The following is a 12,692-nucleotide window of genomic DNA, read 5'->3' as shown; positions in this document are numbered from 1 at the left end:
TTTTTTTAAGGTTTAAATGTGTAATTGGTCCCTGCACTTTTAACAGATTTTGGCATTGGTCCCTGCACTTTTTTTTGTTTGGCATTGGTCCCTGCACTTTTAACAGATTTTGGCATTGGTCCCTGCACTTTTTTTTGTTTGGCATTGGTCCCTGCACTTTGTAAAAATATTGGATTTGGTCCCTGCACTTTTTTTTGTTTGGCATTGGTCCCTGCACTTTGTAAAAATATTGGTATTGGTCCCTGCACTTTGAAAAAATATTGGTATTGGTGCCACGTGGCATGAAATGATTGGGACCAATACCAATATTTTTCCAAAGTGCAGGGACCAATACCAATATTTTTACAAAGTGCAGGGACCAATGCCAAACAAAAAAAAGTACAGGGACCACTGCCAATATTTTTACAAAGTGCAGGGACCAATGCCAAACAAAAAAAAGTGCAGGGACCAATGCCAAAATCTGCTGAAAGTGCAGGGACCAATTACACATTTAAACCTTTTTTTAATGACTTTTTACAATCAGGATTTTGAACCCATGATTTTAGTGGATTTATAATACAGATTTCAATGGACTTTACGAGATTTTAAGATTTGAAAGGATTGTATGAACTTTTAAGAAAAATTCAAATTGACAAGTGAAAAAGTTATAAACTTATAATATGAATTTGATTAATAATAATTATAATAATTAGCTCAAAATTCCCTCAAAAAAAAAAAAAAAAAATTAGCTCAAAATAATAACAATAATAATGTTGCCTTAAAATAATAATGATCACTTACGGAAAAAGTAAAATGGTCACTTAACAACAACAAAAACAAAAACAACAACGAAATAGCATAACGGTGCACAACAATCGTAAGGTATATGATTAGCTAGTATATGAAAAATGGTCACTTTACAAGAACAATGTTTTTATTTTCTGGATCGTGAAAATTAACGTCGAGAAGCAACTTCCGTCGGAAAAAAATAACGAGAAGCAACAATATGAAAAATTGTATTGTGAACATGGAATAATATCATTGTTTTTTGTATAAAAAAAAAAAAAAAAGGAATGATATCAAAGAGGGAGTCATGAATAATATCAGGAAGAGGGTATGAGTGTGTGTGGCATGAGTTAAGATCATCTCCATTTGATATTCTCTCCATTTCATCCATTTGGAGAGATATACACACAAAAAAATCTCGAAAAACTAAAAAGTAATTAATGATGGTGGGACTCACTTAATAGTAGGACCCACTATCTATTTTATGTGTCTATCTCTCTCCATATTGCATACTCCATTTATTATACAAAATGGAGAGGATTTTTACCCGTGTGGCATGAAATGTTATGAGTGTGCTAAAAAATCATGGAAGTCTCAAAAAGTCTCAAGGTTTTCTATGAGATTGTTGATTGAGTATATTATGTGTATTTTCAACTAAAAAGTCTCACAAAATCCATTTCACAAAAGAATCTCTTAAAATCTACATATTTTTAAATACCAAGAGACATTTTATAAGTTAGGAAAAATCTCATTTGAATACCACCGGATTTCGTTGCCCTGAAAAAATAATCTTGATTGTCTTAATTGAATACCACAAAATTTATTTATACTAGACCATCGACCCGTGCTCCGCACGGGTCCTACCGACTAAAATATGTACGAATAAGTTATATCATAATAATAAAAAAATATGAAATATTCACATGATAAAAATGTATTACATTAATCATATCATCTTGACATTAATATAGTTTGAAAACCGTACATTTTACCTTAGTTATCATACATTACGAAATACTATAAAAACGACATTTGAAGTGACATTAGTATTTTCACATTTATCATTGGTTATCATCAACCCATCTTTTTTTTTTACGTATTCAACTCATCTCTTAAAGTAACTCTTGTTAATAGTCATTACAAATAAAACAAACAAAAATTGACTCCTTTGAAACTTGATCCAAGCCTTAGACCATGTACAATGGTAAAAAAAATTCAACAACCTTCAACACCCACTTTTTCAATTCCCAACACTCCACGTCATTTTCTCTCTCTTAATTCAATACCCATTCAATTTTATCCACTCCAATGGTTTTATCATTCAACACCCTACCCCACCATCTTTTATTTCTTATTCTTATTTTATATATTTGTTTTTATAATTACATAAAAATACAATTATCGTTTATAATTAAATTAAAAAAGGCTTAATTTTTAATTTTTTTTTTGTAAAAATAAAATGTATTTAAATAATTTATTTTTATTTTCTTAACTTAAAATGCAATACAACAACAAAATGATTATTATTGGGATTCATTTCACTAAAAAAAAAGCACTTAAACTTCAAAAGAAAAGCTAATAATAAGATTAAGAGAGTGAAAAACTTGGTTTTTTTTCTGTGTCCAAATCAAATGATCCAAGTCTCTATCTGTAGAGAAAAAAAAATCATGAATTTTGGTAAAAAAATAAAAAAATTATTTGTAATGAAATAATTGATCCCAAAACATTAAGAAAATGAAAAATCTAAGCAACCAATCGTGTTGCAACACGTGGCCCTCCATTATCCAAAGTCTCTTTCTCTCTGTGTTTCCTGTCAATTCACGTGCCTTGTCTGGCTGTGCAGCTCACGCGCCAGCTTTGCCCAACCAGGATTCACCACGTGGCCTTTCGGTGCAGAGTTTCAACATGTTTAACATTTTCATCACCTCTTTCCTCCACCTCATCTTCAATAACCCCACTCCAATGGTTCAACATGTTTAATCTTGCTTTCAATAGGCTCATTGTGGGTGGTCTTACACCAATTCCATATTACGTTTGTGCTTGTGTGGCAAGAGTTTATAATTTCCCCTCGTTAAATCCTACCATGACATTCTCTAGCTGATATGTTCCTCCTTCTTCAACCATTCCTTGAATCGTTGGCACCAGAAACTTACGAACAGTGGCATGGATCCGTCCTCGCTAAACAAAAAATAACATGTCATCAAATATAAACAATAATATATGTTATCATAGTGGCAACTTGAAAAAAGGATCATTTATTTATACAATCGATTTATATAATATACCTTCTCATCAACCAATATCATGTTCATGAAGATAATATCGTCTGGATTTTCCTTATCACGGATCAGCCATATATGTGCCACACACACAATCAACTTCAAATTCTTCCTTCCACCTGTCACAGCTGCAATGTGTAACAGCCCGGTGGGCCCCTCGCAAGGCACTGCACCCACCGCACTGCACTGTTACTCACAAGCTTAATCACTAGCCCCCTCACCATACTAGTGTTTTTGCCTCCCGTGGGAATCGAACCTAGTACCTGGGGATAAGTATTACACAATGGGGGTGAAAATGTTTGCCATATTAGCAAGTGCAAGAAAGAGTGATATTTGCTTAAATTTGCTTAAAGTCGAGAATGGATGTATTAGCACAACTAATTGGTATTTAAATAGGTAATTGGCAATTCTCTTCGTTAGTTTCAAATGTGAATGATCATAGTCTTACATTGGCAATAATTACTAATCAAAAGTCTTTAATTGCCATTAACGACGTTTTCAAGCCATTAACCACGTTCTTAATTGCCATTAACACTACGTCATAATTACTATTCAAAATCGAATCAACCTTGATACGTGTTAATTTTTGAAATAAGTACGTGATAATTGCTTTTAATAGGTAGTAATTGATATAGTGATTAGTGCATAATGCATAAAAACAATTAAAAGTAATTCTATATGAAAATATGCGACTTAAAAGTTTTTAATTGTCATTAATGACGTTTTCAAGCCATTAACCACGTTCTTAATTGCCATTAACACTACGTCATAATTGCTATTCAAAATCGAATCAAACTTGATACGTGTTAATTTTTGAAATAAGTACGTAGTTAATTCCCTTTATACGTGTTAATTCCCTTGCTCTTAATTGTCATTAACAGTATGTAATAATTACTATTCAAAATCGAACCAACCTTGATACATGTTAATTTTTGTAATAAGTACGTATGATGAATGTCATAAAAGTGTGAAATTCATGATATATTCTAAGCACTTTTTGTTGCTTGCTTTGCAAGTAATTAAAGGAAAAGCCGAGAAATAAGTGTTAAATGCCTTATTACGCTTTGCTTATCATTACTCTATCCTTTTGTGCAGGAATTAGCCCAAGACATTGATCAAAGAAGAAAAATCATGAAAAAGTACTGTTTGGGCAGAAGCTGATCCAAGGAGCATGCAGCTCGCAACCAAACTCGCAATTGCGAGTGCCAGTTGCGAGTAGCTCGCAATTGCGAGCTCCCTTACTCGCAATTGCGAGTAAGGACGGTTTGATCAAGCCAAGTGGCCCACTTGCTATTCTTTGAAGATATTTTTAGATATTTTGGGCTTGCTTTGTTATATATATTAGTAGTGCATTAGGGAAGCAGATATAGAGCATTTTTAGATAGTTTTCTCTTAGTTTTCATTGTAATATCTTAGAGAGAAAGTAAGGTAGATTATATGAAGTGAGAGTGGTTTTGGAAGTTGGCTCTCATTCCTTTGTTGAGACATCACTAGGAGAATGAATCCTTCCTTTTCAATCCATCCTTGCAAGGCTTCCATGATGATGTGTAGCTAAACACCCTTTGTTGGGATGTGAGGTACTTGATCTTGCTAACATGTAATCCTTTTTATCTTGCAAAATATGGTTCTAGCAATTTATATTCAATATAGTTGTCATTCTTGTTGTTAATGCTTTAGGAAACTTAATCAGACTGGACACGGTCGATTAAGTTATCCGATCGACTTTGTTATCTGTTAAATGATTTGTGCATGAATGTTTAAAAGATACGTTAGAAATAACCATGTCGTTTTATGACACGATCGATTATATTATCTTTTGAATGATCTAGGCACGAGTGTTTAAACGGAAACTTAGAAATAATGATATCACTTTGGACACGAAGGATATTGTAGAGCTAGAATGACAATCTATCTTAGGTTATATCACTCTTGACAAGTTTGTAGATCTTTGATAGTCACCATTAATCATGAACTTAATGCTTTTGGACATTTAGTCAGGCTGGACACGGTCGACTGAGTGATCCAATCGACTTTGTTATCGTTTAAGGGATTTGGACACGAATGTTTAAACGATAACCGAAGTGATTGTGATAATATTGTTTCTAAAACTAGAACTCGTATGGATCATTAGGTTACGTGTGATGCTTGGTTAAGGAACTCTAGTCTTAACAAGTTTCAAACCTTATTAATCTCATTTATTTTACTTTTGCAAATAGTTTATCTAGTTGTAAATGAAACAATCAAACCACCCTTTTAACTTAGAATGATAATTGAGGTTGAACTATCCGTGATGTCGCACTAATCCCTGTGGAGACGATACAAATACTTATCTTGTTTGATGCAAATATAATACATCAAAACCATTTTGATGTATTATATTTGCATCAAACAAGATAAGTATTTGTATCGTCTCCACAGGGATTAGTGCGACATCACGGATAGTTCAACCTCAATTATCATTCTAAGTTAAAAGGGTGGTTTGATTGTTTCATTTACAACTAGATAAACTATTTGCAAAAGTAAAATAAATGAGATTAATAAGGTTTGAAACTTGTTAAGACTAGAGTTCCTTAACCAAGCATCACACGTAACCTAATGATCCATACGAGTTCTAGTTTTAGAAACAATATTATCACAATCACTTCGGTTATCGTTTAAACATTCGTGTCCAAATCCCTTAAACGATAACAAAGTCGATTGGATCACTCAGTCGACCGTGTCCAGCCTGACTAAATGTCCAAAAGCATTAAGTTCATGATTAATGGTGACTATCAAAGATCTACAAACTTGTCAAGAGTGATATAACCTAAGATAGATTGTCATTCTAGCTCTACAATATCCTTCGTGTCCAAAGTGATATCATTATTTCTAAGTTTCCGTTTAAACACTCGTGCCTAGATCATTCAAAAGATAATATAATCGATCGTGTCATAAAACGACATGGTTATTTCTAACGTATCTTTTAAACATTCATGCACAAATCATTTAACAGATAACAAAGTCGATCGGATAACTTAATCGACCGTGTCCAGTCTGATTAAGTTTCCTAAAGCATTAACAACAAGAATGACAACTATATTGAATATAAATTGCTAGAACCATATTTTGCAAGATAAAAAGGATTACATGTTAGCAAGATCAAGTACCTCACATCCCAACAAAGGGTGTTTAGCTACACATCATCATGGAAGCCTTGCAAGGATGGATTGAAAAGGAAGGATTCATTCTCCTAGTGATGTCTCAACAAAGGAATGAGAGCCAACTTCCAAAACCACTCTCACTTCATATAATCTACCTTACTTTCTCTCTAAGATATTACAATGAAAACTAAGAGAAAACTATCTAAAAATGCTCTATATCTGCTTCCCTAATGCACTACTAATATATATAACAAAGCAAGCCCAAAATATCTAAAAATATCTTCAAAGAATAGCAAGTGGGCCACTTGGCTTGATCAAACCGTCCTTACTCGCAATTGCGAGTAAGGGAGCTCGCAATTGCGAGCTACTCGCAACTGGCACTCGCAATTGCGAGTTTGGTTGCGAGCTGCATGCTCCTTGGATCAGCTTCTGCCCAAACAGTACTTTTTCATGATTTTTCTTCTTTGATCAATGTCTTGGGCTAATTCCTGCACAAAAGGATAGAGTAATGATAAGCAAAGCGTAATAAGGCATTTAACACTTATTTCTCGGCTTTTCCTTTAATTACTTGCAAAGCAAGCAACAAAAAGTGCTTAGAATATATCATGAATTTCACACTTTTATGACATTCATCAACGTAGTTAATTGCTTTTAATATGTAGTAATTGGTAGAGTGATTAGTGCATAATGCATAAAAGCAATTAAAAGTAATTTCTATATGAAAATATGCGACTTAAAAGTTTTTAATTGTCATTAACGACGTTTTCAAGCCATTAACCACGTTCTTAATTGTCATTAACACTACGTCATAATTGCTATTCAAAATGGAATCCACCATGATACGTGTTAATCATTGAAATAAGTACGTAGTTAATTCCCTTGATATGTGTTCATTCCCCTGCTCTTAATTGCAATTAACAGTACGTAATAATTACTATTCAAAATCGAATCAACCTTGATACATGTTAATTTTTGTAATAAGTACGTAGTTAATTGCTTTTAATAGGTAGTAATTGGTAGAGTGATTAGTGCATAATGCATAAAAACAAATAAAAGTTCGAGGGAAATTTCACCTTGAATCACATATCTTCATATCACTCTATATCGGATAGCATAGTATAGTGTAAAAATGCATGCGTGAAACATTGAAATGTCAGTAGAATAATGTGATATGAATTAGTGTATGCGTGAAACAGTATAGTGTAAAAAATGCATGCGTTTAACATTTTCAATTGCCACTTTCTAAGGGATGTTTATGTTATTTCTGATTAGCAATGGAATTAGCAATTATCAAGAGATGTTTATGTTATTTCTGATTGGCAATGGAATTAGCAATTATTGTAGGGATTGTTGACCGACTTGATTAGGCTTTAATACGTATTCAATTGCATTAACGAAGTGAGAGAACTTTTTTCAAGTTTGAATAAACGGATGTGATCAAGTGCTTGAACGGATGAGATTACTCGAGCAATAAATAATGTTTAGGAGGGAAAAAAGTTAGGGAATTAGGGCAAAGGAGGGAGGATTAGGGCAAACATGATTGCCAAACAACTCTAGCTTTTATAATAAAGGATTCCACAAAAGTCTTTTGATTGAATACCACAAGATTTTTTTATTTTTAAAAAGTCTTTTAAAATCCCATGAAATCTCAATTCAATACACCCTTTAGAAATCTTAGTTCATCAAGTAAAAATGTTGAAATTGTTATATCGGACGTTATAACGGGTTCGAATCTGGGACAAAGTTATTTTCATATTTTAGACAATCAGCACTTGAAACAAAAACAAAAAGTTGTGATTTCGTCCGGTGAGGGAGAAGAATTTTAGTTTTTGTCTTGTTTTTTATCCTTAGTTTGTCATGTCCCTGTAACAGTTTTACAATCGAACATTGTACAACTGTAATTGTCGTGTCATGTTCTTCATTTTTTTAATAGATCAAATGCACCCTTGAAGTGTTAAGAAATTTCATTCTAAGAAAATAGGATAATTCCCCCAAATCTTTCATCTCAAACTCAGACATCATGATATAGGTGAAACATAGACCAGACTTTTGCACTTGCTAAGGAAACTGCTAATGTGCATGTTTCAGTCCTTGCCACTTGTGCATTCACTTATCAATAGTCTAAGTCAGGTCTTTGAAGAAATCTTCTTGCAATCAGCCTGGCATTGTGTTTAGAAATTGAGCCATCTGGATTTTGTTTCACCTTATACACCCATTTCATTTGTAAGGTCTTTTTGTCATATGGCAACTTGACAATGGTTTCTCTCAATTGATGTTAACTTATCTTGCATTTGCAGCTTTGCATACTTTTTTTTTTAGTACATGGTGATTTATTGGTTCTACATTTGCTTCCAAAGCAAAGTCAACCAAATCACCCTATTCTGTGACTTCACTGTCGTGAAACATTTCGCAATCATTTAGTCTAACTTGTAATTGTCTTGTTATATGAGTTTAGCCTTGCTTGCAATTAGACCATTTACAATGGACATGTTGAAGAAAAAAGGGTACTTTTGGTTTTCCCCCAGAAAAAGAAAAAATTGAATTCGGTCCTTGTAAAAGTAAGATTCTTCATAAATGCCCCATATGCCATCTGACTCACCAGATTCCATGATGTGGCGCTGATGTGGCGCGTTGACTAAGCATTTTTTGATTACATGGCACTGTGATTGTATAATTAATTTTATTTTTCATTTTTTTATTAAATTGGATTAAATAAATTAATTAAAAAATCACTTAAAAAAAACTTTATAAGATCTTCATGAAAGTGCAGCAACAACAACAACAAATTTTCCAGAACTTCATAAGATATTCATCACCCAAATCTTCTTTTAAATCCTTAATCATCATCATCATATCATCATCATCATCTTTTTCATGAATCCACAATCTTTTTAAAATTCAGAAATTTTTCTTCTAATATTAAAACCTATTTTTCATCTGTAACAAAAAAAAAAACCTATTTTTCATCACTCCCTCTTCCTTCATAAAATTCATGACTCCCTCTTATAAAATTCTTCTTCATAGATCACAAATAACTTTAACAATTTCTTCCCTTTCTAACATCAAAATCCAACACCATCTTCTACTGTACTCTCACTCCGAAAAACACCAAGAGAGATCGAGTGGAAGATTTGGACCTCAAAAACGCATCGAACAATAGAGAGAAAGAGGAAGTTACGGATCTGGAAAACTAAACTTAGATATGGAAAAGAAATAAGCAATGGGATCTGAAATTGTTTTTGAAAAAAAGGGATCTAAAATTGTCTTTTTCCATTCCTGGAAAAAAAAAAAGGATTTGAATTCATTCATGTTGTTAGTGAATAATTATCATGAGTTAAGAATTTGAAGAATTTTAATGGGTTAAGAATTGAATAATTTTCAACTACGTTGTTGTTATTTTGCTAGCTGTTGGTGTGTTGTTGTTGCAGTTGTGTTGTGAGAGAGAAAGGGGGAGAAGAGAAGAGAACTAGAGATAGGAGAAGAAGATAAGGAACAAAGAAGAGGAAAATAGAAGAAGGGGATGAACTAAGAGGGAGCAAGAAATCCAGATTTTCTTTTTTCATGAATTATGAATTATGTTTTTTTTTTATAATTAATTTCTTTAATCCAGTTTAATAAAAAATGAAAAACAAAATTAAATTATACATTCACATAGCCATGTAATCAAAAAATGATGAGTCAAAGTGCCACGTCAACACCACATCATGGAATCTGGTGAGTCAGGTGGTATAGGGGGCATTTCTGAAGAATCTTACTTTTACAAGGACTGAATCCATTTTTTTTTACAGGGGGCAAAACCAAAAGTGCCCTATATTACAGGGGTTAAAACACTATTAACCCAAGTAAAAAATCAACTGTTGAGGGTGTAATACTGGGGCTAATTCTCTGAAGCTTCATTCGTACTTGACTTGTGGTTTTAACCGATTTTTTGGTTATACCGCGTTTTTTTGAAATCTCATATCTTTCGACAAAAAAAAAAAGGTTGTTGAAAAACATGTGGATTGTAGGAGGTTGAATTTTTTCAACAGATTGAATGAAGAGATATTGGGGGAGGGTGTGGAGGCAAATTATTTCATGTTGGTTGAATTTAATACACTTGGCAAAATTCTATTGGTTGCTGTGATTTTCAGATTTTTATTTCATCTTAATTATTTGAGGTCAATTATTCATAGTAATTTTTTTTTAATATTTTTTCACCAAAATTGATATTTTTTTTTTGTCTATAAATAGAGACTTGGTTCATTTGATTTGGACACGGGAAAAACGACATTTCTCCCTCTAATGTTTCTATTTAGCCTCCACTAAACTCTTGTTTGTAGCTCTAAACATCTTTTTAATGAAATGGATCCCAATAATAACCCTTTTAACACCCAAAATTCTACTAATTACCCTTTCGACTATCCAAATCCCAACAACTATAGATTTCAAAATGAATCTTCCAACCAACAAGGTTCCCAAAATATACCAAATTTCATCACGCCGTCATCTAATCCAAATTAACGTCCATATAATGGATCAATGATGCCTTATTCATCTCAAACACCCCCTTATAATTCGTCCACTCCAATGGGAAATGAAAATGTTCTGAATGTCGGACTTGATGAATTTTCTGAATTTTCTACACAAATGGCTCTTGGTGGCATGATCTGTGGTTATGAAGCCACTCAAAATGCAAAGGATTCAACTCTTGCTCGCCAGAAAAAACCCCAATTGGAACACCAATCAAAATTTGGTTCTAATTAGTGGGTGGATTAAATATGGAACAGACAATGTTGTTGGGAGAAACCAAAAAAATGATTCATATTGGGGTAAAATTGTTGATTACTGTAATGAGCATTGCTCATTTAATCCTCCCCGTGATGCAGCTACGTGCAAAAATCATTACAACTACATGAACAAAATACTTAATAAATGGATTGACGCTTATGATAGTGCTGAGCGTATGCAACAAAGTGGGTGGTCGGAGAATGATGTATTGGCAAAAGCGCATGAATTATATTCAAGTGGTAAGAGTGGACATTTTCAGTTTAATGTCAGGATGGCTCGTTGTCCATGATCAACCACGTTATGATAGTCAGGTATGAGGAAATACTGGCTCTGGAAATAGTGGATCTAAGAGAGCCCACAAGAGTGATGCAAGTGATTCCAACTCCATAGGATCTAGTGCTCACTCAATGGGGAGGGATGCAGCTAAAAAAAGGGTAAAAAGAAAAGTAAGGGCGCGACCTTAGAATCAGTTAATGAAGAGTGGAATGAATTCAAACAATATAAGGAGAAAGAGTTAGAACGATTGGACAAAATAGCCATGAGACAAGAGGAGGGTAACCAATTGTTGAAAGAAAGTACTTATGCTAAGAAGATGAAGATGTTTGTGAAGCTAAGTTCAAAGGAGCATCTCGATGACCGGAGCAAATATCCGTCCATTTCAATATGATTTATATCCTTATCCATTATTTAACTATGTTGTCAAGTCGTTGGTTGTATTTTATCACTTTGTGCGTTATCTATTATTTAACTTCATTGCATTATTTGTTTGGAGTGCGTCCATTTCAATCTTATTTCTATATTTCACTACATTGCATTGTTTGTTTGGAGTCCGTCCATTTCACCAACTCAATTTAAATGGGGGCTCATTCTAAAAAATATCAATGGATTCTTACTTTGATATCGAAGCTTACAAAAGGCGGTCTGAAATCGAAGAGAGGTATATCCTCAAACGGTTCAGGGAGCGACGAAAGCAAATAGAATAGAGGAAGGATACACATCTCGTAGGGGGAGGAAGAGAAAAATGGGAGAGAGAAAAGAAACAACAACCGACCCAAAATGGCCTTCCATCAAACCCAAAAACAATCTTCACATCACTCGCTTACGAGATTTCGATCTCTTCACGGTTACTTACTATTCATTCAACCCTTCTTCTTTTTCTTTTCCCAATTTTATCTGTGAATTATTCTTATTTTGATGATTTTTCCAGGTTCAGAATTTCTTTTCATCTTATGAATCAAAGGCATTCATTGAAACTGCTGAGGGAATTGGTTTTACTCATCAAGGAAGTTTAGGTCCAGCTAAAGGTGAAGCTTATAGAGATAATGATCGAATTTCGGTGAATGATCCTGTTCTTGCTGATTCTATTTGGGATTCTGGACTTAACAAGCTTTTTTCTGATATAAGAATTCGAGGGAAAGCTGCTGTAGGTTTGAATCCAAATATTAGATTATATAGGTTAGTTTTTTTGTTGCTCTATCTCTCTGATACAATAGATTCTTGTATAGTTGTATAAAAGATTTTGTAGGATTTTAATGACTTTCATGATTTTAAAAGACAATCAGGATTTTCAATTTGGATTTCAATGGATTTACATCATAAGATTTTAAAGGATTTTATGGATTTATAAGATTTCAAAAGATTTTATGAATTTTAAGGACTCATTGAAAAGAAATGATTACAACACACTCTCTATCATAATATTTTGAATACATACTCTTATATTTTATAAAAATTTTCATTG

At 33.2% G+C, this 12,692-nt stretch overlaps 1 protein-coding gene and 1 pseudogene across 1 annotated transcript; both read left to right on the top strand.

Annotated features, from left to right (window-relative positions):
• Positions 1-10,525: 10,525 nt before the first annotated feature.
• On the top strand, positions 10,526-11,618 carry LOC146958502 (uncharacterized; annotated as a pseudogene).
• A 354-nt stretch (positions 11,619-11,972) lies between these two features.
• LOC146958501 (uncharacterized) lies at positions 11,973-12,484 on the top strand. Its single transcript, XM_085752212.1, has 3 exons — positions 11,973-12,074; positions 12,159-12,378; positions 12,477-12,484. Exons 1-3 carry the CDS (start codon positions 11,973-11,975, stop codon positions 12,482-12,484), a joined length of 330 nt encoding a protein of 109 aa, XP_085608338.1.
• Positions 12,485-12,692: the final 208 nt, after the last annotated feature.

The sequence above is a fragment of the Medicago sativa genome, chromosome 1 (genome assembly GCF_051527215.1).
Source record: "Medicago sativa cultivar Bolivia chromosome 1, Bolivia_mono, whole genome shotgun sequence".
Taxonomy (NCBI): Eukaryota; Viridiplantae; Streptophyta; class Magnoliopsida; order Fabales; family Fabaceae; genus Medicago; species Medicago sativa.
This window is presented reverse-complemented; position numbering and strand designations above follow the sequence as displayed.